General features: G+C 46.9%; 4 protein-coding genes across 6 annotated transcripts; 2 read left to right on the forward strand and 2 right to left on the reverse strand.

The window, feature by feature from the left end:
- The first annotated feature begins 1,698 nt into the window (after nt 1-1,698).
- nup50 (nucleoporin 50) lies at nt 1,699-6,957 on the forward strand. Of its 2 annotated transcripts, none has more exons than XM_053414647.1 (8): nt 1,699-1,900; nt 3,034-3,110; nt 3,212-3,295; nt 3,411-3,627; nt 4,504-5,178; nt 5,746-5,830; nt 6,145-6,263; nt 6,747-6,957. In XM_053414647.1, exons 2-8 carry the CDS (start codon nt 3,042-3,044, stop codon nt 6,944-6,946), a joined length of 1,449 nt encoding a protein of 482 aa, XP_053270622.1. In that variant the 5' UTR covers nt 1,699-1,900; nt 3,034-3,041; the 3' UTR covers nt 6,947-6,957. The 2 variants fall into 2 exon arrangements, with proteins under 2 accessions (XP_053270622.1, XP_053270623.1); XM_053414648.1 differs by having other exon boundaries at nt 3,037-3,110.
- A 974-nt stretch (nt 6,958-7,931) lies between these two features.
- Nucleotides 7,932-16,469, reverse strand: kiaa0930. 2 transcript variants are annotated; one of them, XM_053414649.1, is made up of 10 exons: nt 16,130-16,469; nt 13,524-13,672; nt 12,227-12,331; nt 12,014-12,091; nt 11,838-11,939; nt 10,890-11,030; nt 10,550-10,738; nt 9,798-9,957; nt 9,508-9,663; nt 7,932-9,221 (listed from the first exon to the last, which is right to left on the reverse strand). In XM_053414649.1, exons 1-10 carry the CDS (start codon nt 16,332-16,334, stop codon nt 9,181-9,183), a joined length of 1,326 nt encoding a protein of 441 aa, XP_053270624.1. In that variant the 5' UTR covers nt 16,335-16,469; the 3' UTR covers nt 7,932-9,180. The 2 variants fall into 2 exon arrangements, with proteins under 2 accessions (XP_053270624.1, XP_053270625.1); XM_053414650.1 differs by lacking the exon at nt 16,130-16,469 and adding an exon at nt 15,333-15,658.
- Nucleotides 16,470-17,344: 875 nt separating this feature from the next.
- Nucleotides 17,345-21,307, reverse strand: fbxo7 (F-box protein 7). Its single transcript, XM_053414969.1, has 9 exons — nt 21,189-21,307; nt 20,164-20,286; nt 19,787-20,081; nt 19,312-19,560; nt 19,021-19,165; nt 18,855-18,938; nt 18,679-18,774; nt 18,265-18,488; nt 17,345-17,812 (listed from the first exon to the last, which is right to left on the reverse strand). The coding sequence occupies exons 2-9, from the start codon at nt 20,283-20,285 to the stop codon at nt 17,507-17,509; spliced, it is 1,521 nt and encodes a 506-aa protein (XP_053270944.1). The 5' UTR covers nt 20,286; nt 21,189-21,307; the 3' UTR covers nt 17,345-17,506.
- Nucleotides 21,308-21,607: 300 nt separating this feature from the next.
- On the forward strand, nt 21,608-26,300 carry rtcb (RNA 2',3'-cyclic phosphate and 5'-OH ligase). The gene is given in 13 exon segments (XM_053414947.1): nt 21,608-21,970; nt 22,545-22,623; nt 22,743-22,810; nt 22,890-22,989; nt 23,100-23,256; nt 23,661-23,817; nt 23,915-24,074; nt 24,189-24,364; nt 24,443-24,592; nt 24,594-24,632; nt 24,709-24,819; nt 24,904-25,023; nt 25,203-26,300. Coding segments are annotated over 13 exon segments (1,518 nt in total). The 5' UTR covers nt 21,608-21,877; the 3' UTR covers nt 25,311-26,300.
- The last annotated feature ends 532 nt before the right edge of the window (nt 26,301-26,832 follow it).

A 26,832-nucleotide genomic window follows, 5' to 3' on the forward strand; every position in this document is an offset into this window, starting at 1 on the left:
CTCTCTCTCTCTCTCTCTCTCTCTCTCTCTCTCTCTCTCTCTCTCTCTCTCTCTCTCTCTCTCTCTCTCTCTCTCTCTCTCTCTCTCTCTCTCTCTCTCTAGTTTATCGTTTCTCTTCCTCTCTGGGAGCCGTCGGCTTTGATTCTGGTTCCAGCTCCTGGGACCCGACTCGACTGGGCCTGAGCCCAGCAGCTGGTCCAGACATCACAGGTGCCCCGCTGAGAGGGGCCCCCCACACTGAGCTGAGGGCCCCCCCCCCACACTGAGCTGAGGGCCCCTCTCCATCTCATCAACACACTGTAGTTCTCCGTACGCAGCAGGAAGAGACGCCTCTGATGGTGAAGCTGCTCGACAAGAAATAAACTAAAAATAGTGACAAACACGGTTTCCCTCCACTTCCGTTCTTTATGCTAAGCTAAGCTAAACACATCCAACACATTCATCTACACAGACAAAAGAGTCAACCCGTTCCTTTAACTAGTAATAATGATTTGAAATTATACACTTTGTTTAAGACATTTCAGGGCTGAAATCAAAAACATGTTCATTTGTAATAAATGATTTGGGGAGAAAGTATAAATTTATCTCAGGGATCTTTTGTGGAGACTTTTCTCTAGCTGTGGTTGATAGTTGAAATCCTCCGATGCTTCCTGGGACCTTCATACACATTTAAATGGTCAAACGTGTTTTCATAAGATTTGAACTAATCTCCCATCATGCACTGTGATGTGCTGGTTCTGCCTCTTCCTCCTACATTATACAGGTTCTCTCTCTTTTCCGCTGCCAACTCTTTGGGTTTTCTCCTCGCCAGCTGGTCAAGGGTCTCCTGCTGCCGCCAGGGCCCACAGCGCACTTCCTACTTTCTCCAGCACCTGTTCCTGTTTGGCAGAGCCGAGCGGGATCCTGAAAGCTTGGAGACGAGCCATCTGCTGCCCAACTCTGCACCATCCCCGTTTCCCCCGAGCCGGAGCTAGCATCCATCAGTTCTCCTCTCAAACACACAAGGCCGTGAAAGACGAAGTGAAACCCTCTGTAAATCCCAGAGTCGTCGTTTAGCTGAGGTTAAAATCAAGATGGTCGTGTGCAGAGCAGCTGATTCACCAGCTGCAGGTTCACTGACTGAGAACCGTCACTTCACATCTCACAAAGTGACTCTGACCTTCAGTCTCAGAAGAACAAGGCAACAGAGGACCTGACATCTGATTTGATATCTCATCACATTCTGTTGAACACTTTTCCAGCTGTTATAGTTTTCATGATACTCCTCTGTTAAAGTTTGAAGACACAAGGGTCAATTTAACTCTTCAGATATTGAGCTCATTATTACTTTCAGAAATGTGTTGACTTTTCACTGCACATCAGAAACATGTCATTCTGATCTGATGTATTAAAAATTCAATGTGCAGCCTACGTTGTATAATTCAGCTTAATTAAAATAAACTGAATATGAATATGAAGAAATTAAACAATCTTTTTCATTAAAGGATTTTTATTTATAAAACATCCTAATTAAAATGTACTAAATATAGATGATTCATCTTAAATTAAACATAATTGACGTCATGGTCGAAATGCACTTTATTTAAATATATATCAATTAAAATCAGAGTGATATGAACAACGTCTCCATTTTTAAGTCTGTTACGGACTACATTTCCCATGATGCACCACAGCGATCTCTAGTGCGCATGCGCAAAAGGGCAGGACGCGCGAACCCATGCGGATGTACCGCTGCGTAAAATGGCGTCTTGAGCGAGACTCGATCCAAACTCTGAGCTTCTTTCGGTTGATTCGGTTCATTTCTTTTCTTACCTGAGTTGTCGCCGGAGCCGGTGAACCGGAGCTTCTGCCCGGAGCAGGTTCGAGTCCCTGCGTCTCCAGGAAACTAAAGTCCGCTCAGGTACGTGACCAGCCGGCTACAGGCGAGCTAGCGTTAGCAGCCGGGCCCGATTAGCATCGAGTCCCGCCGCTAGCTCCCCGGCTAGCGGCCACAACATGGAGGCTCGACAGCCGGTTTAACTCGATAACTGACCCGCTACCCTGGGTACAGACACAAGTAACTGACCCAGGTAACCACTGACGAGCAGAACGTCACTCGCCACAGACGGTTAGCATGAAGCTAACTGAAGATTCACAATGAACTCCTGAGAAACTTAAATCAGGTCTTTAACGAGATGTTTAAGGAGCTGGGGGGGGGGGGGCGGGGGGGGGATGTTCTGGATGTTTTACACAGATTATATTCAAAAGAGTTTCAATAAACTAAGTGAAAGTCTTGTTCGGGTGAGTCAGAACCGGAACTGGATCAGGAGCCATTTATATAGAGGAGGCCCGCACCTGCAGCCAGGTGACCTCATCAGGAGAACAGAACATACAGAACATGGAACATCAGGAACACATGTGTCCTCATCAGGGATGAAGAGCAGAACATGAGGAACACATGTGACCTCATCAGGAGAACAGAACATACAGAACATGGAACATGAGGAACACATGTGTCCTCATCAGGGATGAAGAGCAGAACATGAGGAACACATGTGTCCTCATCAGGGATGAAGAGCAGAACATGAGGAACACAGAAGAACATGAGGAACACAGACTAACGTGTATGAACATGTGACAAACACTCTGGTGTAGAACCTGGTAGAAGAAGCTGAGAGATGATCCACCTACAGAAATGCATTAAAAATGATTTGAACATTTTAACCATAATATTCTCATAGGAGTATTTGAACTGAACATTAAAGGGTGTAAAGGAAGTGATGTCATCAGGCCTCTGGTTTTCTTGACCCTACATGACCTGACGTGAAGAAGAAAACATAATGTAAGAGATTAAAATACAATAAGTTGAATCAGAGAGAAATGCACTGTGACGTGTGCATGTTGGTTATTATTTATGAATTGGCTCAATAAGCTTGACCCACCTCCAGGGACGGGGGGGTCAGGGAACCTGTCTGTCACATCAGGGTTCCTTTGATCTGACTCACTCCACATTGAAGTTGTGTAGCGTGACTCTTGTTCCTTTGTGTTACACAGCAGCTGGGATGGCGAAGAGGATCGCTGACAAGGAGTTAACGGACAGGAACTGGGATCAGGAGGAGGAGGGAGAGGAGGTGAGTCTCTAATGACCTTTGACCCTTTCTAACGTGGTCCCTCTGTGAATGCAGCTCAGATCTGTGATGTATTAACCTGTAGCTTTAATCCTGATTTACAGGCCGGGCAGTTTTCCATTGCCAGCCAAGATGTGCTGAAGAGCCGAGTGGTGAAACGAGCCAAACGCCGCAACGTCGGAGCAGAGGTGAAGATCAGCCCTGAGTCCAACCTGTGAAAAGAGAAACCTGCTAAACACACCAGAGTCCAACTGGGAGCTCATTTAAAATGTGTCTGTGGTAAAAGTGTTTCCTCTGTTTCAGGGCGAGAACAGCGGAGCTTTCAAAGGGTTCAAAGGTTTTTCTTTGACCAAGCCGGCGGCGAGCAGCGACCCCCCCTCCACCGACTCGCCGGCCACCATGTTCTCTGGGTTCGGTAACGGAGGAGGGTTTCAGGGCCTCGGCGGTCTGACCAACGGAAACGGCTCCAGTTCTCCATTCGGAGGCTTCTCGGCTCCGGCTGCCTCCACTGAGACGCCAGGTGAGAAGAAACCTCACAACGGATCAGGACACGCTTTGTGTTGATGTTCTGTGTCGTTACAAACACATTCTTTGTGAAGCAGCTTGTGTTCACAGAAAGAAACCGGCTGTCACGTTTCAGGTTCTCATCGTACTGGTGGATCTTCCTCTACGTGCTGGTTAATGAAGATGGTTTGTTTCAGGGCGTAGATGTGTAGCAGTTAAACACTTGTTGTCTGAGCTGACACGGACAGTTTCCTGGTGACGCTGCGGTGACGCATTTTAAATAAAGAAAACAGCTGTTTGGTCTCCAGGACTTTCTGATCAACTGAGCGACATCACGTTTCATGTTCAGTCTGACAGACAGAAAAATAACAGCCTGAAGAAGCAGCTCCGGTTTGAGATGTTGAAGTTATAGTTTGATTAAATGTCTCAGATGTTTGATGGTGATCCGACATAATGAGAATAATGATGATTTATTCATATTTGTCTTAGTGAGATTTAAAGAAAATCATGGAGATTTAAAAAACGATTTTGTTGGTTTCAGTTGATGAAACTTTCCCAAAAATCCTTTGTTCTTCAGTCCTTGGTATTGAGGGACAAGCCTTTGTGTTGCTCTAGTTTTGTGTTAGAAGTGATTCAGGTGGTTGCTCTGCTTCGTGTTGAAGCTCAGTTTCTTCCTCAGTGTTGCTCTGTGGACACATGAAGGGAAAGTGCTTCATTGTGGAGGCTCTTGTTTTGGTGTGGTGTGTAATGGAGCTGAATCAGCGCCGCTCTGTTCATGTCGTGGTGTAGCTGCAGGGCGGGGGGGAGGGGGCGCTGCTGCATTAGAGGGGGGAGGGGTCTCTCTTCCTCTCTCCTTCATCCATGTGTAACGTTTCTCCCTCCATCATCTCAGGTCTGACGTTCAACGGCCCCTCCTCCGCAAAACCCTTTGCTGAAATCATTGCCAAGCCAGTCAATGGCTCCTCCCCCAGTCCGGCTCCAATCTTCGGCATCATCATCAGCGGCGGCAGCAGTGTCGGTAACAAGGAGTACAGCCGGCAGCTCACGGCCCTCAACTGCTCTGTGCGCGACTGGATCACCAAACACGTGAACGACAACCCTCTGTGCGACCTCAACCCGATCTTCAGGGACTATGAGCAGCACCTGGCCAGCATCGAGCGGCAGTACGGCGCCGGAGCGGCGGCTGCCGGAGGCTCGGAGGAGAAGAAGCAGGCAGGGACCACCTCAGCCACTCCTCCTCCTCGCTCCTCTTCCTCCTCCAGCAGCCCGGCGGCTCCGGCTCCGGCCGCTGCCACTTTGTTCTCCTTTGGCAAACAGTCCACAGACGACTCGACCCAAGACAAGAGCTCCACCACCGCTCCGATCCCCGCCGGCATCACCTTCAACTTCGGGAAGAAGGTGGACAGCTCCGTCCTCGGATCCTTAGGGTCCAAGTCCATGTCCCCCGGCTTCTCCTTCTCCTCGTCCTCCGGTGCCTCCTTCAGTCAGACCTCCGTGTTCGGAACTCCGGGATCTGCTGCTCCTCTGTCCTTCAGCGGGACGAAGGCTGTGGACGCTCCGCCTGCAGGTAACCACCAAACTGATGTCCCTGAAGGTCTGGAGGAGACTTCATCGATTTACTCTTCAGACAAACGTCTCTGATCAGAGCTGCAGCTGAACATTTATTCTTTTCCATTTAAAATTCAGAGATTTAACATTTAGCTTATTGAAAAAAGGATTTCTGACAGAATTTAATAAATGGTTTAATATTTGCAGATTCCAGATTGTCAGATCTTCTGCAAATCACATGATACAAACCGAAGCTCTGAATTAATTTGTTCTGAGACGAACTCCGAATGACGGACGAACCTGAAGATGTTTAGTTCACATCCGAGATAAAATGCTTTTATTAATTATTTTGACTCAATGCATTTACTTTATTTCAGCTCTGAGGAAATAGGATAAATCAGGTTTTATGAAATACAAGATTTTAAAGCCACCGTTTTGTTTTTTGGTACTAAAAACAGTTTAATTAGTTTATTAAATATAAGTTAATTAACTGTCGCCTAACGAATAAGAATGATGATCTCTGTTGTCAGGACACAAGTTGAGTCTTAGGTTCGATGTGAAATTGAAGTTTGTTTTTAACTTTCAGTCGAGAACGGAGAGGAGGAGTCGGAGGAGCCACCGAAACCTGACGTACGAGAGGTGAAGGAGGACGATGCGTTCCTCTCCAAGAAGTACGTTCCACTTATTACTAACGTCTTCTTCATGTCCATTAGGTGTCTGTCAAAAGGATAATAAAACATTTTGACAGGATAATCTATCAATATTTGGATAAATGTGGTCAGTAACAGCAGCTTCAGATTTTAATTCAGAGTTTTTTTTGCTGTTATTGCTTCAAACAAACTCCTGAAGTGTCGTGTGAATATCTTTAAAGATGTTTGTTTTATTTCTCTGCATCAAGACGATTTTTAAACCAAACTTCACTGAATATAGATTTTAAACACACAGACGCTGGAGATTAATCAGATTTCTTCTTTTCTGTCCTCAGGTGTAAAATGTTCTACAAGAAGGACTCAGAGTTCAAAGAGAAGGGCGTTGGAACTCTGCACCTCAAACACATCGAGGACGGGAAGACTCAGCTGGTGATTCGGGCCGACACCAACCTGGGTGAGAAGCTTCATGTGTTCAGGGTTCAGAGGAAATCAGTTCAGTGGACGAAGCTCACGTCTGTTTCTCACAAACCACAGGACCAGTGAAACCAGTCCAGTTCATCAGAATAACGATGATGATCCTACTCATATTTGTGGGAATTATTTTTAAAGTGAGAGGAGGATTTAATTTAATAGTAAATTATATACATTTTAAACATGAAGGTGTTGAGTAATTCAATTTGAAATTAAATGAACCAACAGCTCCACCTGCTGGTGAGTCAGAGGAACTGCGTCCTCCTGGTTCTGTAACAACATGAGCCGGTGCAGTAAAACACATGAAGAAGAATCAACGCACAATTGACCAAACTTTAAAAGATGAACAATCTAATCACTTTCTACTGATTGACGAGATCTCGTGTTTCTTTGTCACAGAATCTGATTCATGTGCAAATGTATAAACTTCTTCTTCTTATCTAACGACCGTCTCTCTCCTCCTCAGGAAACATCCTGCTCAACATCATGGTGTCGGCGTCCATGCCGTGCTCTCGAGTCGGTAAGAACAACGTGATGGTGGTGTGCGTCCCCAACCCGGTCATCGACGACAAGAACCCGACCTGCCCCATCCCGCTGCTCATCCGGGTGAAAACCGCCGAGGAGGCCGACGAGCTCCACAAGACGCTGGAGGAGAAGAAGGCCTGACTGCCCCCCCCCCCCCCCCCCTGAGCTTTTAGCAGCTTCCCCTGGTCGTCCTCCGATTTCCTCATCACGCCGGTTTCCCCCCCACTCTCACCCAACACACGCATGTCAGTGTAAATAACTCATCCTGGTAAATCATCTGTTTCACCACAGTGAATTAGTCGTCATACTGTGAACTCTTTTATTTTGAAAGGTCGGAGCCGGTGGTGTCTCCTCGCCACTTTCCTCCGCTCGGGCGCTGCTGCTGTTAAAGAAACAGGACGATGAATCTGACCAGTTTCACTTTTACTGTTTTAATCGGGTCCCGAGCGACTGAACGTGTGAATCCAGGAGAATCATCGTGATTAGAGTTCGGGTCGTGCAGTACCTCTGATCGCCACCACTGAGGGTTTGGAGGGGGGGGGGGGGGACTCCAAACGAAGTCCAGTCGATTTGGTTTTACAAATTAAACACTCGCAGTAACAGTTAATTTTTATTCTTTTGCTCTGGAAACTATTTATTTCGTCGGCGGCTTCTTCAAGTCGCCGAGTGGATCTGGTGAGAATGTTTCCTCTGACGAGCGACTTCTGTTTGTTGTTTTCTAAGTGTCCTTCGTGTGACGTGGTCTCGGCCCTGATGAGTCATGCTGTCATAGAACATTTGTAAAGAGGAATAAAAGGAAACAAACACTCGCTGAGTCGTCATTCTTCAGCTTCACGTGTCAAACAGAGAGTTTCAGTTCCTCTAACATCAGAGACGTGTTGACCTTCTTCCTGCAGGTGTTTAAGGGGCGTGGCCGAACCATGTAACCACACCCACACATGTACGACTCATTTCAGATGTGAAGTTTAAGTTGAGTTTGTTAATAATAAATTAACCCTTAAATATCAGGATGTGAAACTGAGAACTGAAGGGTTGAGTTCGTCCTGAAGGTGGCGCCACAACAAAGTTCACGACCTCGAGAAAACACAGAACCTTTAGGTGTCTTCATAGAAACCAGTGACAGGTGTTTCTGATAATATGTATTTTAATAAATAAACAGGAAAGTACAGTTTGTAAAAGAAGAGAATCTGAGAACGTGCACAACGAGCGTGTGTGTGTACAAAAGCCACGACGATGCGTTCAAGTGACGCAGGAACAAAGAGTTTTAACAAACAGCTTGAAAAAGGTTCTAAAAGCGTTTTACAGTGCGACCTGTCATCGTGGATACATTCAGCTGGAGAAACCATAAATACACAAATCAAAAACAATATTTCACTTTAAATACGACACGAAGAAAAACACTTTGATCGGCAGCCGTTTCGTCTCTGAGTGCAAATCTGATCTGAGCCGATGGAACCAGTGACGGACCAGTTTGAAACTGGTTCAACGTTCATCACAACTTTCCGTCCCATGATTCAACTCGAGCAACATTAGTGAAGTTTCTGGTTCCAATTCATCACTTTTTATAACTTCATGGTTTTTCTTCGTGAAATATGAATTTTCCTTCAAACGTGTTAAAGTCGTTGAAGTGAGTTTCTACTCAGTGACGATACAGTTTGACTTTACAAACCAATGTTAGTAATTCATTTGTAAGTAAATATTTTGACTGAATAAGTCAGTTAATTAGTTTTATTAACCATTGGAAAAGTTAAATGATGAAATTTTGATATTAGTTTAATATTCAGGTTAAATCGAGTTAAACAGTTTGAGGGACAGAGTTTAAAAACATGAAAGTTGAATCAATATTTAATTAGTTTGAATAAAAGAATCAACATTAATTAAAGTTGTGATGAACATGTAACAAAGTGACTGGAACTGAGCTGTGATTGGCTCCTTCGTGAAGTGACCTCATCACACGCCTCGGTGACCATGAAAGAAGTGTGTGTGTGTGTGTGTGTGTGTGTGTGTGTGTGTGTGTGTGTGTGTGTGTGTGTGTGTGTGTGTGTGTGTGTGGAGGCGTCTCCGTGACAAAAGCAGCAGAATATTTACACGTGAAACAAACGTTCTTCCTGATCAGAGTTCAGCCAATGCCTGCTCACGCTGAGGTCATGTGATCCTGTTTTCATGGAGATGATCAATCACACAGCAGGAACTGAGAAGAAGAGGAGGAGGCACTTCCTGAATGGCTGGCTGGTTTGTTTGTTTGTTTGTTTGTTTGTTGTCGTCGTCCCTCCGGCTGAAGCAGGTGTGTGTGGCGCCCCCTCCGGACACCAGAGGGCGCTGCTGTGTCTCTGGAGCCTGATGCAGGAGGCACTTTAGAGTCTCCACCGCCGCCGCTACGTCATCAGGATCGGCTTCTGCCGCACCTCCAGGATGTCTGACACAGACACACACACAGACACACACACAGACACACACACAGACACACACACACAGAATATATGTTTATTTCAACAAATTGCATTTCCCATCAGCCCCGAAGGTTCAGAATATATTTCTTGTCTGACATTCTAAGAACTTCATAAACTTTTTTTTCTGTTTATTTATACATTTATATAAAACATGTTTTAAAGTGGCACTAGTAAAACATTCAAACTAACCATTGATCTAATGTTAGAAACAGGTTTTAATGTGACTCATGTGTGATAAGGTCCGGCCCTCACCGGTGGTGATGCGGTGCAGCGGCAGCGTGACGTAGGTCAGGTGTGAGTACAACAGGAAGTAGTCCTCGCTCCGGTTCAGCTTGAGCCACGAGCCGACGAGCGAGCGCCCGGTGCCGGAGAGCGAGCGCGAGCGGAGGTTGGAGGTGGCGTGGAGCTCTGAGGAAACACGTTCATCTGTTCAATATCACCGTGTGGGAAGAATCTGATGACACGTGTTCATTAGATGTTTTGATTTGAAACTCGTGTGATTAATCAATAAACGGTGATGAAGATGATTCTGCTTGTTTTACCTTCGTCTTCCTCCTCCCTGAAGAACTCCTCGCTGTCATTGGCCGAGTGAGATTTCTTCATCTCAGCGATTCGGTTCCTCGGAACCTTTCGTCTCAGAGACGGCGAGAAGAAGGAGGGGCGGTTCCTCTCCGGGGTGGGGGGGGTGCTGAAGGACGTCACCTGGTGGACAAACACAGATCGAGTTGGTTCATGAAGTGAAGTGTGAATAGAAACAAAACAAATCGTTTCCACCGGAGAAGTCGTCCCGTAACAAGGAGACTTTGAAACGATGAATAATCCAGATTCATGAATTATTGATCGTGACCTGATTTCATCTCGTGTTCGAGTCTCTGAGCCGCAGACGTTTCTCTTCTGCTTCAGCGAATCACAGACGAGAGGAAGTGAAACTGAACCAACGTGGTTAAACTCCGACTTCCAGTTTTCAGAAGTCTTCAGATACTTTTAGTAAAAATCGATTTGAAACCAAGTCAATTATTATAAATTCTACAGAGTGAGAGAGAAAAACTCTAGAAAACATCCTGTCTCAAATTATTATATAATAAGAATCCATTGTTTTATGTATCAAAATAAAATAAAAATCACTGCTTCAGGTTTTTCCATGTAAATAAATTACTTTAAAATGAAATTTGAACGTGAATGATCAGAGGATCCAGAACGGAGCCCTGAGGAACGCCCACTTCAGAAACAGGTTCCACTGCTTCACTGGACAGATGATGAATGAAACATTATTATCATATTATCAGATTCTCACCCTCTCGTGCATGGGGGACACGTGGTCCTCCTCCGTGCCACAGGGGGAGGTGTCGCCCGTCGGGACTCTGCTGACGGCCATCTCTGCGTGACCTTTGCCCTGCGGACCCTTCATCCTCACGAACTCCATGTTGTTGAACTTGTAGAAGCCGAAGGACATCCGCTGGGCCATCTTAGCAGCGACGCTCACCTGCAGCGTGAGAACAAGAGATTCATCAGACACCAAATCGATCCAATGTAAACGAGCTTCCGTCTCGTTCAGGATCATCTCAGCTCGTTGTGTCTCCATGTGACTTCTTCTCGTTAGCGTGGTTCAGTTCAGATCCTGACGAGCTCCTCACCCGGTTGTCGTAGACCTTCTTCAGCGCCTCGTAGCGGATGGAGCCCTGGAAGATCACGCCCTGGAACGTGTTGCTCTTGTCGCTCGCCACCAGCTCCACACAAACCATCTCGCCCTCGCCAACCGTCATGTCGCTGAAGACCTGCACCAGAGGAGGAAACCGTCACGGCCAACATCTCACCACACGAGGGTCTCGACCTCCGGTGTGTGTGACGCGAGTGAACGATCAGCTGCTGGTTCTTTAGTTCATCGTTTTTTTTTTTTTTTTTAAACTTTGTTTTTATTGAAGAGAAACACAAACATTCCTTGACAACATCACAGATCATACATGACAGACTGATTGGTGAAAAATAATAAATAAATAAAAGGACAGTTAAGACATTCCATCGTACCACAGGATTCCCCTCAATTAGAGAGGTATCCTGCAATAGGTAGCCATCTCCTCACAAAAACATCAGACTTTAATTGCAATTGAGCCGTTAGAGCCTCCATTGCATACACCTCCCTCAGCTTCTGTTTCCACTGTGCCACTGTAGGTGGCTGTGGATTCAACCATTTTATTGTCACCATTTTCCTAGCAGTCATCAAGAGTATATGCAACAAGTGCTCTTGGTCTCTTGTGTACATGCCTTCAGGAGCCAGATCGAAAAGAAACCGACTTGGGGTGAATAGTATATTAATTCCCAGAACTTTATTTATCTCGCTCTTTATCCCCTTCCAAAAAGGAAGCAACATTGGGCAATCCCAAAATATGTGTGAGTGGTCGAGTTCATCGTTTTTTAATCCCGTTATTTCACGACTTATATTTTCACTTTCAGGACAAAATCCTGCGTCACACGGAACAAACAACGCAGGTCACGCAGAGTTAATAAAGATGGACGACATGACTCCTCTCAGTCGCCCCCTGGTGGCTGGCTGCAGTACAGGTCACACACAAAAAAGTTGTTACCTCATCAAAGTTGTCGATCATGAAGAAGATGTTGGGGTAGCTCATCTTTGACTCCTCCCCTTTACTGTCCATAGCGTGTTTGCTGGGGGAGGCAAACACTTCCTGTGGGAGGAGGAGGTTAGAGAAGGAAGATGGATGCCGCTGTGAGACGTGACGGGTTGCAGCCGGGGGCTCACCTGACACTTCTTCTTGTGGATGTGGATGTCTCCTGCGTCTGAGCGCGTGCACACGGCGCAGGTCACCACGTAGTCCAGCTGCAGGGAAGAGATCAGACACGTGAACGTCAGCCAGATGTTCAGGAACCTCTGGAAGGTGCAGCGGCTTCATGTGATGCGTTCAGGGACCATCTGTATATTTCATATCCAGACAGTAAGCAGCGAGCTGGTCACCTTCTGCAGGATGAGGTTCAGGTAGACGCTCTCCTCCCAGTCGATGTCGGGGTCCCCGAGGCCGGGCAGCTTCTTGGAGTCCCTCCTGTAGACCTCCACCTCCACCTGGAGAGACCAGAGGACAACATGAGGCTGCTGAGCTCCATCACGTGGACGTCAGGTCAGGTGAGCGTGAGGAACATGGAGGAGGCAGCAGGTCAGACTCAGACGCTCCTCCATCGACTCAGTGACGCCCCCTACGTCCCAGCACAGGGACATCGGGTTCAAACAAGACGCTTCGGTTTGTCGGAGGTTAGACTTCATCTCAGAGTGTGTGTGTGTGTGTGTGTGTGTGTGTGTGTGTGTGTGTGTGTGTGTGTGTGTGAGGTTACACACATCGAGGTTCATTTCATCACAAGCGGTGTAAGAGCACAGGGCTGGTTGCCATGGCAACACCGTTAAAATATGAATGTGCACGATGGGAAATCTGATCTGATCTGAACAATAAGAGATGAGGATGATGATGATGATGATGATGATGAGGGGGGGGGGGGGGTTAACCAACCTGGACACAGAACAAGAATGTGTAACCATGGCGACCAGGGACAGATGTAGGAAAAAAGGCAAACGAGAGCTGAGGAAGAGGAAGAGGAAGAGGAAGAGCACGAGCAAGAGCAAGAGCAAGAGCAAGAGGAAGAGCAAGAGGAAGAGCAAGAGGAAGAGCAAGAGCAAGAGCAAGAGGAAGAGCAAGAGGACGAGCAAGAGGACGAGCAAGAGGACGAGGAAGAGGAAGAGCAAGAGCAAGAGCAAGAGGAAGAGGAAGAGGAAGAGCAAGAGGAAGAGCAAGAGGAAGAACAAGAGGAAGAGGAAGAGCAAGAGCAAGAGCAAGAGGAAGAGCAAGAGGAAGAGGAAGAGCAAGAGCAAGAGCAAGAGCAAGAGCAAGAGGAAGAGGAAGAGGAAGAGGAAGAGGAAGAGCAAGAGCAAGAGGAAGAGCAAGAGCAAGAGGAAGAGGAAGAGCAAGAGGAAGAGCAAGAGCAAGAGGAAGAGGAAGAGCAAGAGGAAGAGGAAGAGCAAAAGGAAGAGCAAGAGGAAGAGCAAGAGCAAGAGGAAGAGCAAGAGCAAGAGCAAGAGCAAGAGGAAGAGGAAGAGGGGCAGAGTCACAAAAACTCTGGGGACACAATTTATATTCGGATCTAATTGTTTTACTAATTACATGATTTTTATCCTATTAATATAATATTGATATTTATTCAGTTTAACCCCATGAATCTGTTTATATTAAATTCAGATTTTATTTTAAACACAGTGTTGTGGTCACCTTCTTGCTGTCGGTGCTGTCGGAGCTGACGTGGTTGAGCTTCCTGCGGACGTAGAACAACATGTCGTCCTGACGAGGAGCCAGCTTCTCCATGAAGTAGGTGGAGAACATCCAGGTCCAGAACACGATGCGGTCGTCCTTGAAACAGCCTGAACAGAACAAACACAAAGTTACAAACATACAATTATTATTATATTATATTTCCACTGGTGCTTCACCAGCAACATAATAAACATTAGATGTGTTTTTCATATCGATGATATTCAGTTGATATTTTATTTTTCACAACAAGTTCATATCTTCTAAATGTCAAACAAACACTTCTGAGGAGGAGGCTGCTCCGACAGGAGTGAGTCCAGCCAGCAGCCAATCAGAGCGCAGCTAGTGGAGAGGTAATGACCTCTGACCTCTGACCAGAACCTGCAGGAGAAGAAGCTTCCAGAAAAACTGCAGCCGTCACCAAACAAGCAACCGAGAGAACGAGTGACTGAAATCAGCAAAGAGCAGAGAACCACGACAAGACCAAGGATCTTTAGAACCAGGATCTTTAGAACCAGGCTCTTTAGAACCAGGATCTTTAGAACCAGGATCTTTAGAACCAGGCTCTTTAGAACCTCCTCTATGAACCTCTGTATTGAGCAGGAGCTCCATATTAAACCAGGGACTCCAGAGGAGACACTACATCATTCAAACCATCTGACCTTTGTGTTAGAACCTTCTCAGTGACCACAGAACCACCGAGCACCTCTGGAACCTCTGGAACCTCTGGAACCTCTGTAGGTTTCCAGTCAGCTTTATTTAAATTCTCTCCTTGTTGTCGGTTGTTGTTTGTCAGTTGTTTATTTCTTGTTGCTCAAAGTGAAGCGGGTTCGGTTCAAGAGAAAAGTCCTGATCTATTTATTTCTGCGAATCCAACTTTCTAAACACATGACCTGTGTCATGAAGTCTGGAGAACGAGTCCTCATCTGTCTCCAGGAGTCAGAGTCGGACTGCTGGGCTCTTCACTCCACTTCTAGAGCTGTGGATCTAGATCAGTGAAGCTCTGTCAAAGCTCCACTGACCTGGAAGAGAACAAAGAACCGATGGATAGAGAAACCTTCAGAGGCGACTGGGACACTGAGGTTGAAGGTTTGAGTTCCACAGTCATGATTCACTTTCACCTCCAGAACGTCTTCTCCTTATCTGTGGAGCTCCAGAGATAAACTGCATCTCCCTCAATATAAACCTCTAGAACCACATTAGATAGAAACCACCAACAGGATCCTTAAGGCCTCATCAATGAGAAAATACTAAAGAATGTCCTAAAGAATCATTAGAAACTCCTAAACACAGGAACCACATAAAGAACATCTAGAGACTCCTCAGTGACCAAAGGAACCACGACCTGAAGAAGCTCTGCTACCGTGTGACCACAAGAAACCCCTCTGTGACATCAGGAACCACCTGAAGGACCTTAGACCCTCCTGAAGGACCTCAGACCCTCCTGAAGGTCCTCAGATCTCAGACCCTCCTGAAAGAAGATCATCTGGAGCACCTTCAGCCTCCTAAGTAACAACACTCTTTAGAGCTATGGTCCTGAGGACCTCCAGAGATCCAGCAGAGCAACGGGACCTTTCTGAGTGAATAACCAGGTCCTGACGGAACCTGCTCATGTGATCAGGATCTATGAATCATCAGATTAATAAGAATCCAGATTGAGAACCAGGTGTTAGTTTCTTCCTCTTCTCTTGCTTTAGACAAATGTTCACAAACTAGACCGTGAATCCAAAGACCAGATCTGAAGATGACTCCAGACCAACGTTCAAAGACCTTCTGGCAACGAGAGGTATGACATCGTTCCTCTGAACGTTGTCTCATCTTCATCTTCATCTTCATCTCTCCATAAACAAGTGAAGCTGTTTGTGAGACTCGTGTTGAGATGAAGTCACGACATCGAGAACAGAGCTTTGATTCTTCATCAGGACTTTAGAGACACACACAGAGACACACACACAGAGCCACACACATACACACACGTAAACACAATGTTTATCAACCAGGAAGTTTAAAAATACTAAAAATCACGTCTCAGTGTTTCCTGTGGAGCTGCAGCAACTGATGATGTCACTGATCACATGATGTAATGACCTCACATGTGATGACCCCTCTCTCTCTCTCTCTCTCTGACCCCTCTCTCTCTCCCCCTCGCTCTCTCTCACCCTCTTTCTCTACCTCTCTACCTCTCTCTCTCTCTCTCTCTCTCTCTGACCCCTCTATGGTCTCTCTCTCTCTACCTCTCTCTCTGACCTCTTTCTCTCTCCCCCCTAGCTCTCTCTCACCCTCTTTCTCTCTCTCTCTCTCTCTGACCCCTTTCTCTCTCCCCCCTCGCTCTCTCTCTCTCTCTCTCTCTGACCCCTCTATGGTCTCTCTCTCTCTCTCTTTCTCTACCTCACCCTCTTTCTCCACCTCTCTACCTCTCTCTCTCTCTCTCTCTGACCCCTTTCTCTCTCCCCCCTCGCTCTCTCTCTCCCTCTTTCTCTACCTCTCTCTCTCTGACCCCTCTATGGTCTCTCTCTCTCTCTACCTCTCTCTCCTCCCCCCCCCCTCTCCCCTCTGGTTCTGCTCACCCAGTCCGCTGATCTCCTGGCGGATGTTCAGTCGGTTCCTCTCGTCGGTGATCGCCTTCAGCATCTGCTGCAGGGACCCTTCCCTGTCTCCGCCCCTGTCTCCGTCCCCCTGGTCCCCCTGGTCCCTCTCGTCCGTGTCTCCGTCCCTGTCTCCGTCCTCCTCCACGGGCCCGACGGCCTTACACAAACCGGGGAAAGACGCCATCTCCGCACCGGGATCATGACAGTCCGGTGTCCCCACCGACGGCCCGGTCCGCGGCCCGGTTCACGGCCCCCGCCTGGTTCCTGCTGCGGTCCCGGGTCAGATCCGAGACTCGGGCGCGTCTCTGCTGAGGAGCCGCAGGACGGAGCGGACAGGTCGGGGAGGACAGGTCGGGGCAGCCCGGGCGGGCGGTGCTGACAGAGAGAGGGGGGGGGGCGGTCCTCACACTTCCGGTATCAACACGAGGCTTTTAAAGAGACAGAGCGTCTTGGGTTGGATTTTTATAACATTTATTATTATTTTTATTTATAACTAAAATTGTCAATAACTCTGATTCAGATATCATCATTATGTTAAATTCATAATTCATTATCCAGTTTAGTTTTTGAAACTGAATTAAATCTGGTTAAATTCTCATGTTCTTCTTAATCTTGATTTCAGCGGGTCACAAATCAAACGCACCCCGGTCAGTGTAACCAACGAGCGGCAGGAACGAGCAGGAGTCCCCGCCCGGCTGGAAGACACGGTCAGTACGAGGAAATATAACAAGTGAAATATTAAAAATACGAGTTTAACTTTAAATTCTCCTGTTTTCATTGGTACAGACTGCGTCATGTGACCCCGCAGGACAGAAGTTAATGTTTGATTTGGTTTAACCGACTAAACTCCGCCCGCCCGGGCGAGGCTGGGCCGCCGGTGAAACCCGGGTCCTTTAACGAGTCCACCCTTTGTCTGGGACAAAAGATGACGTCATTGTGTCAGAAATATTTGTTTATCTTCATTAAGTTTATGACAAAAACTAAAGTTTATGAAGATTCATCAAAATGAAATCAACATTTCTGAGATTCATATAAAAAATGAGTTAATAGAACAAGTTAATATATCAAAGATACATATTATATATTATTATTATTATTATAAGTAGATATTCACATTTAAAGAAGTCGATCTGCTGAACTGAAAAATATTGAAGCTAAAAACTGAAACCAGTTTAAATCAGATCTGAAAATAAATTCACTTTTTAGTCGTTTAATAAACAAACAGCAGGTTTTCAATAAAATCACCACAAACTGAAACAGTCTCTTTTCCTCAGACCCTGAACACGTCGTCATACTTTATTAATAATATTCATATCAAGTGTTTCAGGAAACAAACACCCTTCAGAGTCTCGAGGATCAGATGAATCCTCGCCGGACGTCTGCAGAGCGTCCTCCACTGGGCCGACCTCTCAGGGCCCGGTCCTGATGGCGGTGGGGGAACATGGGGTCGAAGCGGGGGTGGGGCAGGAGGCCCGGGGGCAGGAGGCCCGGGGGCAGGAGGGGTCTCTGGTCATAGTCTCCTCCGATGATGCCGGGCAGCGGCGGCGTGAAGGGGAGGGGCACAAACCTGTAGATGTCCCGGGGGTTCCGGTGGTTGGGGGGGAGGAAGCGGCGAGGAGCGGCGCGGCGCTGCTCACGGATCTGATGCAACTTTTTATAAAGCTGCAGAAAAACGTGAAAACATGAAAATCAAACGTTAAATCTGAAAATTCCTCAGTTTGGAAGAAAAAGGTTGATATGAAATGTTTTGACTTTTATTTCTAGATGAAGTTACTTGACAGGAAATGAAGTAACAACGATTTGAATAAAGAACAACTTTTATCAATAAATGTACAAATTCAGTGGTTCACGCAAAATTTAATATCATTGTCAACAGTTATTGAGTTAATCATAATTAAAGATTAAGGACATTTCAAATTGTTGGTGCGTATTAAGTTTTTCAATCACTCATAAACCCCTAATACCATGAAGGTCATTCAAACTTCATTGTAGTTAAATAATCTAAGTTAAATACCATAATCATATAATAAATTAAAACACAATACATTAATAAGTTGATTGGGTTTAAAGTGAAAACAAAGATCCTATGATCAGATCATGAATCAGCTGCTCACCTCTCTCCAGTCCGTGCTCCTGCTGGACTCTCTCCCCGACAGCTCAGCAGGGAACTCTCTGCGGAGCAGGTGTCTCCAGAGGGCGGAGTCACATGTGACCACGCTGAAGTGCCGGCAGGCGGACGCCAGCCTCACCACCGAGCGCACGTCCAGCAGCCGCAGGACGCGCAGCAGCAGCTCCGGAGGCAGCGCCGCCAGGCCGAACGCCACGGGCAGCGCCATCGCTGGGGACAGGACCAGGAGAAAGTTAATACTGGGATTCTGACCTCACCTCCGTGGTCACGTGGTGGAGAAGAGGAAACACCAGCTGGCTGCTCACGAGCTGATGCTTCCACTAACTCGCCTGAAGATCTAAAACCAGAACGTTCTGTAGGATAACCTGAGGAGCGTGTGAATCTGCTGAGTCATGTCTACCTGCTCGGGCGGCGGCGATCAGCGGGTAGGCCAGCTGGTCCTTGAACAGTCGGGACAGTTTGCTCAGGTTCTTGAACGCCGCCGCCGCGCTCTCTCCTGAAACACAAGGACAGACGGGTTAACGCTGAGGCCCCCCCCCGGTGCTCCGGAGGCAAACGGACCAATCAGAGCTCTACCTGGCCACTCGTCGGTCACGTAGCTGCTCGGACTCAGACACAGTTTGGGAATCGTGTCGACGGAGTCATTGAGCTTCAGAGTGGCTGAAAGAGAAGAAGAAGAAAAGGTCAGTGAGCGTCTCAGCTTCATCACGTGAAGCGTCTCCTCCTCGAGTCGGGTTCTCACCGTGCAGGACGAGCACAGGGCCCATGACCACGCCCACCACCACGGCCAGGCTGTTCTCACACAGCGGGTGTGTGTACGGGAGTTTGAAGAGTCCGCCGGTCGACCTCCAGCCGCCGGGCATCTCACCGGGCTTCACCTCGGACGCCTCAACACGGAGAGAAACATCCAGATCCTGAGTCATGTGACTCACTCTCTTCTTAAAGTCCTTTCCAGTGAATCAGTTTATGAACCAGTTCAAAACGTGAAGCTGAGAGTTTAACCTCCAGGGGGAGACAGAGAGCAGGGACTCACCTGAGGGACGAACCCGGTCTCCAGCATCAGGAGGTGTCCTGCCACCATGACGGCGTCACTGGGGCTGGTGATGGAGGCGCTGTGGTGGAGCAGCTCCAGGGACAGAGGAGCCTCCCCCTCCTCGGCCTCGCTGCACAGCATCGGCTCCCAGCAGGGGGCCGGGGCTTCAGGCTCCATGTCCTCAGGGACCTGGTCCTCAGGGACCTGGTCCTCAGGGGCCTGGGTCAGTGCTGCACAGCTGGTGCTGGACTTTAATATGAAACACGACCATCAGGATCAACATTAACAATGAGCTGCAGAGACAGATGGATCGCCCCCTGGTGGCGGGCTGCTGTATAGATCATGAGGCTCAATAAGTTTCCTGTTCTCTGCTCAACTAACAGTTTGTAGAAGTTTTGTCCAACATGAACTTCTTGTGATTATTGTTCATTGTAACGAGCAACGGCTGAGATTCAAATCCCATCAGAACACTCACCTGACCCGAGGTGGAGGCCTCCATCAGCGGAAGGCTCTCTGCTCGGCTGCAGGTTGTGTAGGTGGAGCTGGTTGTGTAGGTGGAGCTGGTGGAGCTGGTTGTGTAGGTGGGGCTGGTGTAGCTGGTGGAGCTGGTGGAGCTGGTGGAGCTGGTGGAGCGGAGCGAGGCGGCCACGGACTCGGGGAGAACGACGCAGATCAGATCTCCAGAGACGATGCCGCAGGACGCCAGCGTCTGACCCGTGTCCGCCAGCAGCTCCGAGCTGTTCAGAGACAAACTGAACTCCGTGTCTGGACTGAGACACAAACACAAACACTAGAGAAACAACACAATAAGGATCACGTCCCTCTGAGACACTTGACATGTGGACGTCCCACCTGAGTCCATGAAGCGTCAGCACCGTGTCCCTGACGTGGTCCCTGAGCTCCGTCACCGTCGGTTCTTCTCCCAGAAGCTCCACCCGGCTCGACTGTCTGTTGAGCCGGATCCGCAGCTTCATGCTGAGGAAAACAAACGACCACACGTCACCAGACACGTCACAACGCACAAACAACCACACGTCACAACGCACAAACAACCACACGTCACAACGCACAAACAACCACACGTCACAACGCACAAACAACCACACGTCACAACGCACAATGGTTGTGATGATTCAGTCTCTAATATTCTGTGTGTTTTAATTCTCAGTTAAAAGTTTTCCACATACTTTAATCTTTCAAACATCAAAGAGCCTGAAGCACCAGCTGATTGTTATTTCAGGGATTTTCTAACAGGATGAAAACTTGACTTTTACTATGTTTGGTTTAAAACAACAAACATTTCTAAAACAGACCAATCCGTGAATATTTCAGTATTTTCTCAGGAAGTTGTTGAGTGTAATGAAAACCACGAGTTCCAGAACAATCTCATCACTAAAGACTGAACCTGAATTTGATTAAAAGCTCATTTGAACCAAATCTCATCAGGAATTCGCCATTTTTAGTTTTTTGTTGAGTCATTTTCTCTCTGAATGAACTTTAGCTTCAAACTACTGAGTTGTGTCACTAAAATGATAAATGATCTTAAACACTTGATGCAGAACACTTTAATTTCCCGTTAATTAAAGTTAATATGAAGATTAAAGTCAGAGGAAAATCACGCACGAGCCAAACAACACGAAATATAATGAATTATTGTTGTTATTATTATTTGGAGGCAGATTGAGTGAATAAAGAAGAAACCTGGAATGAAACGTTCTCACTTCAGAACAAGTGAAATGTTTCGTTTTCGTTTCTCACAAACAGACGTTAACGAACTGTTTGTGTTTAACGGTGAAAACAGCTCGTCAGTGAAAAGCTCTGGGACCGGAAACACTCAGAGACTCACAGGAAACACAGGAAACATTAAAATCACTCACGTGACGAACACAAGTGAAGAAATCCGATGATTTTCAGAATTTTCTGATAAATTTCACTGTCAACATCAAACTGACTGAGACCGGAAGCCAGCGGCGGACACAGCGCACACTGACACTACACTTCCGGGTTAGATCTTCAGAATAAAACACGTTTCATTTGTTTATAGACTTGATTCAAAATTAATAAAATCCCAAAGAACAGCTGCTTTGTTTGATTCTTTATTTAAAACTATAAAATGTATCTCAATATTTACAGGAAAATTGTTTTAAAATCTCTTGCTTTTCCTTTCTGAAACATTTCACGAACAATAAGAATTTGCATTAATTTCATTTCTTAACATTTGATAAAAGTATAAGAAAAGTCTCAAGCGTGCTTTGTTTTGGAGGCGAGTCACCAAACTTCCGGTTTACTGTCAAAGTGCCACTTGACTACATCTACGGCGAACAAGAGGGAACATTTTCAATTTAAATTCAGCGGCACTTTGACGTTTGTAGTTCTTAAAATACTCTCAGTCGCCATTTTGTTTTATTTTACAATAATACTCATGCGTCACGTTATTTGATTATAAATCGCGTTTTTGATTCAGACCGTTCCCAGGCTTCCGTAGCGCTGTGCTGTCTCGTAGCTTCAGTTGCTGCGCAGAAACGCGTCGTTTAAACCGAAACAGACGAAAGTTTGTGCGTCAGAAATGAGCCGAAGTTACAACGATGAGCTGCAGTTCCTGGACAAACTGTCCAGTAACTGCTGGAGGATCAAGAAAGGCTTCGTGCCCAACATGCAGGTGAGCGACAGGCGAGCTAGCGGCTAGCTGCGTTAGCACATGTCACTCAGAAGATCAGTGACGAGCTTCAATCTGCTGCTGAAGCTCACAAAGGAAACTGTCAGTGAGGAAGCACGAGACGAACTCAGGGGAAGATCCTGCAGATTATAAATATATGAAAGATAATAAATCATGATCTGTAATAGTGATGAAAACAGTGTTTCAATGGAGAATACCTTTTATTTCTAATGGAGTTCATCACAAGAACAGAAGTGGATCTTTAAAAAGCGTTCAGATTATTACTTTATAATCAATTCAGGATTTTATCATGTTTTTATGGATCATAAATAATTATCTCTTCATAAGAGAAGCTGTCTTGTTGAACAACGAGTTTCATATAAACGAAATAAAACAATACAACTTGTTCTGCAGCAAAATAAAGTAAAATAATGTTTTCAAATCTGAAAACAATAATTGAATGAGACAGATGTTTGACTGTCAAGAAACTGCTTCAGTAGCAGCTTCGTTTATATCTGAACAACAAGAGGAGCTGACCACAGATCAGTGAATGAACTGTAAAGCCTCTTGTTCTCAGGTGGAGGGGATCTTCTACGTCAACGACCCTCTGGAGAAACTGATGTTTGAGGAGCTTCGTAACGCCTGTCGAGGAGGAGGTCAGCCTCTCTCTCTCTCTCTCTCTCTCTCTCTCTCTCTCTCTCTTCTTTCTTTCTTTCTTTCTTTCTTTCTTTCTTTTAATCTCTCTTTTAATCGCTCTCTTCTTCTTCTCTCTCAGGCTTCGGCGGCTTCCTTCCTGCCATGAAGCAGATTGGGAACGTGGCGGCGCTGCCGGGGATCATCCACGTGAGTGTGAACGTGATGTGTAGAAGAAGCCTCAGAGTTTCGGGTGAGACAGCTGAAGGTTTGTCTGTGTCTCCCTCAGAGGTCCATCGGGCTCCCTGACGTCCACTCCGGGTACGGGTTTGCGATCGGGAACATGGCGGCCTTCGACATGAGCAACCCTGACTCTGTGGTGTCTCCAGGTCCGTGACGCTCCGGAGCCTCGTTCAGTCATCAATAATCTGTTGGAGCATTAAACGGTTCATGGAGATAATCTTGAATTGCACCAAACCAATTCATTTTTTTCCTGCAGGTGGCGTCGGCTTCGACATCAACTGCGGCGTCCGTCTCCTGAGGACGAACCTGGACGAGCGGGACGTGCAGCCGCTGAAGGAGCAGCTGGCCCAGAGTCTGTTCAACCACATCCCGGTCGGGGTCGGGTCCAAGGGCGTCATCCCCATGGGCGCCAAGTACGACAGATCCGCCCACTGAACCTAGATCAGAGCAGGAACTTTCTGTTGACCCGTGTCCCTTGTTGACTCGTGTCCCCTGTTGACCCGTGTCCCCTGTTGACCCGTGTCCCCTGTTGACCCGTGTCCCCTGTTGACTCGTGTCCCCTGTTGACTCGTGTCCCCTGTTGACTCGTGTCCCCTGTTGACTCGTGTCCCCTGTTGACCCGTGTCCCCTGTTGTCCCCTGTTGACCCGTGTCCCCTGTTGTCCCCTGTTGACCCGTGTCCCCTGTTGACTCGTGTCCCCTGGTGTCCCCTGTTGACTCGTGTCCCCTGTTGTCCCCTGTTGACCCGTGTCCCCTGTTGACTCGTGTCCCCTGGTGTCCCCTGTTGACCCGTGTCCCCTGTCCCCCGTGGCTCACAGGGACCTGGAGGAGGCCCTGGAGATGGGCGTGGACTGGTCCCTGAGGGAGGGCTACGCCTGGGCCGAGGACAAGGAGCACTGTGAGGAGTACGGCCGGATGCTGCAGGCCGACCCCAACAAGGTGTCGTCCAAGGCCAAGAAGAGAGGCCTCCCCCAGGTATAATCAGTCTTCTATAGAAACTACCAGTGGAGTCGCCCCCTGCTGGTCAGTAACAGAAGACAGGTCGAGCTGACTGTGTTTCTGTGTCGTGCAGCTGGGAACTCTGGGAGCAGGAAACCACTACTGTGAGATCCAGGTGGTGGACGAGATCTACGACGACTACGCCGCCAAGAAGATGGGCATCGACCACAAAGGTCAGGTGTGTGTGATGATCCACAGCGGCAGCAGAGGCCTGGGACACCAGGTGGCCACAGGTAGGAACTGCAGTCGTTAACCAGCCAGTTGCTCATTACCAGATTCATTTGAAACCATTTAAAAAGTCAATGGGATTCAAACCGATGTCCTCTGCTTGTCCTGCTGGACGTCAGATGCCCTGGTGGCCATGGAGAAGGCGATGAAGAGGGATCAGATCGTGGTGAACGACCGGCAGCTGGCGTGCGCTCGCATCACGTCCCCGGAGGGGCAGGACTACCTGAAGGGCATGGCTGCGGCAGGAAACTACGCCTGGGTCAACCGCTCGTCCATGACCTTCCTCACCAGACAGGTAGTCTTCATCACGGCAGCGGGGGGGAGGATGGAGCTGGTAGAGGGATGATGTGTGTTCTTGTGCTCTTCCTCTCAGGCGTTCGCCGAGGTCTTCACCACGACGCCGGACGACCTGGACATGCACGTCATCTACGACGTGTCTCACAACATCGCCAAGGTGGAGGAGCACATGGTGGACGGGAGACAGAAGACGCTGCTGGTCCACCGCAAAGGATCCACGCGAGCGTTTCCCCCCCCACCACCCGCTCATCCCGGTCGACTACCAGGTACGCACCCCCGCCTCGGTTCCACCCCGCCCTCCACCGGGCCGCCGCTGACTTTCTCCTCGTCTGATTGGTTCAGCTCACAGGTCAGCCGGTGCTGATCGGAGGGACGATGGGGACCTGCAGCTACGTCCTGACGGGGACGGAGAAGGGGATGACGGAGACGTTCGGTACCACGTGTCACGGAGCGGTAAGAGTCCTTTTTACACGTCCTCGTGTTGAAGTCCAGTGAAACGTCTCCGTCTGACCTCGGTGGACGCTTGTCTCGGTTCAGGGTCGCGCTCTCTCTCGGGCGAAGTCCCGCAGGAACCTGGACTTCCAGGACGTCCTGGACAAGCTCGCCGACAAGGGCATCGCCATCCGAGTGGCTTCACCCAAACTGGTGATGGAGGAGGTGAGAACGTTTACACTGAAAATCTTCTGAATAAAGACGATTTCATTGTGATTTAAAAACGTATTATTTCTTTATTATATTAATGTTTTATTTCTTGTAAATGTGTATTAATTATCTTGTAGTTTTCGTATGAAGTGCTGAGCTGGTTTCACGCCTCTTTGATCTTCTTTCCCCTTCAGGCTCCGGAGTCGTACAAGAACGTGACGGACGTGGTGAACACGTGTCACGACGCTGGGATCAGTAAGAAGGCCATCAAGCTGCGGCCCATCGCTGTGATCAAAGGCTGAAGCTCAGAGACAATCAACACTAACACGTCAGATGTACAGAAGAAGATAAAAGCACTTTTTTTTTTTTTTCTATTGAGAAGAAAGTGAATTTAATTTGTGAAACAGAATGAAAATATTTTTCTGATTTTTGCCAAATCTGTGATCCAATAAAGACGATCGCTGAAAACTGGAACCTTTTGTTTCGGATCAAAGAACAAACACGTTTCAGATGAATAAACACTTTATTGGTTCTAACAGAAAAATTCAGCATCAACCATCAAACTTATTTGGCGAATTTTGACATACGAGCAAACGTTCAGCTGGAAACAACAAAAACAAATATATAAATTCATCTATAAACTTCAACTGAACATGATTGTTTTGTGTTTAAACTACGTCCTAGTTCAGTGTGGCGACACCTGGTGGTGAAGTAGAGAGGGAACTTTGTTTCTCTACAGATGTGTCATCACAGAATGAAAACTAAAGGGACAGTTCAACAAGCGACAGTGAAGTTTAATAAAGGTTCTAATGTTTAAGAGAAGAATTCTGTTAAGGAACTGGTCCAGTAGGATTTAAACCTGCAGCTTCACCAGAACGTGTTGACCTGGTTCTTTACCAACAAACTTCTGTTTTCACAATCAAACATATCACAACTTTACACTTTAACGTTACTTCCTGAAACATCCGAGCGTTTCCCTGTCGTCTAGTTTGGAGTACAGTATATTTTTATCCCTAGAGGATTTTTCGAAAAAGTAAATGATATAAACTTGAAGATTCAGTCAAACTCAGGATCAAATCAGACACTTTGTAGATTCACTGAACTTTAATAATGACTTTCAGTCTCATAAAATAAAATATCCCTTTTCTTTTGTCAAGATTAGACATGAACCGAATCTGTGTATTAAACACGAACATATGGACCATGCAAAACTATTAGTTCAGTTATTTAGGTGAGATTTTATTTTCTCATCAACATTGCCGTCTGGAAAACCACATTTAATTTAAATCAATTCTTTCTGAAAAAACATTTTTTTAACTAAAGCTCAAAGAAAATAAAACAAACACGACAAAATGTTAATGGTGGAAACGATGTGTTTTCTGTAACTGAGATATTGATAAAAAAAAAAAAAAAATCAGGTTCTGTACAGAGTCGTCGTTTCATTGATTCTGAATCTCAGCGTCTGGTTTCATGCTGCTTCACAGTTTCTTTGCAAAAAAGCATTTTTTGCATAATCATTCGAAAGCTTCGATATAAATTCACTGAACTGGTTCTGTTTCTAGAGCAGCCGTGCACGAGCAGTTTCCTGTTTCTAGAGCAGCCGTGCACGAGCAGTTTCCTGTTTCTAGAGCAGTCGTGCACGAGCAGTTTCCTGTTTCTAGAGCAGCCGTGCACGAGCAGTTTCCTGTTTCTAGAGCAGTCGTGCCGGAGCGTCGCCTACAAACGAGTTTGTGTTTCTAAAGAAGCTCGTTGCTGCCAAGAAAAGGAAAAAACAATTTTTGTTTTGACATTAAGTCGGGAAATAAAAACACGAGTCAATTAATA

The sequence above is a fragment of the Pleuronectes platessa genome, chromosome 22, assembly GCF_947347685.1.
Source record: "Pleuronectes platessa chromosome 22, fPlePla1.1, whole genome shotgun sequence".
NCBI lineage: Eukaryota > Metazoa > Chordata > Actinopteri > Pleuronectiformes > Pleuronectidae > Pleuronectes > Pleuronectes platessa.

Bases quoted from the DNA above. Each gene is read 5' to 3' on its own strand.
- fbxo7 (XM_053414969.1), bottom strand. From the start codon at position 20,285: ATGAAGCTGCGGATCCGGCTCAACAGACAGTCGAGCCGGGTGGAGCTT. The intron at 18,775-18,854 runs GTAGAGCTCTGA...CTTGTGTTTCAG, and splicing joins CGTGACCGACGAGTGGCCAG to GAGAGAGCGCGGCGGCGGCG. The intron at 18,489-18,678 runs GTAGACATGACT...TCCTGTCCCCAG, and splicing joins GATCGCCGCCGCCCGAGCAG to CGATGGCGCTGCCCGTGGCG.
- nup50 (XM_053414647.1), top strand. From the start codon at position 3,042: ATGGCGAAGAGGATCGCTGACAAGGAGTTAACGGACAGGAACTGGGAT. The intron at 3,111-3,211 runs GTGAGTCTCTAA...CCTGATTTACAG, and splicing joins AGGAGGAGGAGGGAGAGGAG to GCCGGGCAGTTTTCCATTGC. The intron at 3,296-3,410 runs GTGAAGATCAGC...CCTCTGTTTCAG, and splicing joins GCCGCAACGTCGGAGCAGAG to GGCGAGAACAGCGGAGCTTT.
- kiaa0930 (XM_053414649.1), bottom strand. From the start codon at position 16,334: ATGGCGTCTTTCCCCGGTTTGTGTAAGGCCGTCGGGCCCGTGGAGGAG. The intron at 12,092-12,226 runs GTGACCAGCTCG...TCTTCCCTGCAG, and splicing joins TGAACCTCATCCTGCAGAAG to CTGGACTACGTGGTGACCTG. The intron at 11,031-11,837 runs GTAACAACTTTT...CCTCTGGTGCAG, and splicing joins TGATCGACAACTTTGATGAG to GTCTTCAGCGACATGACGGT.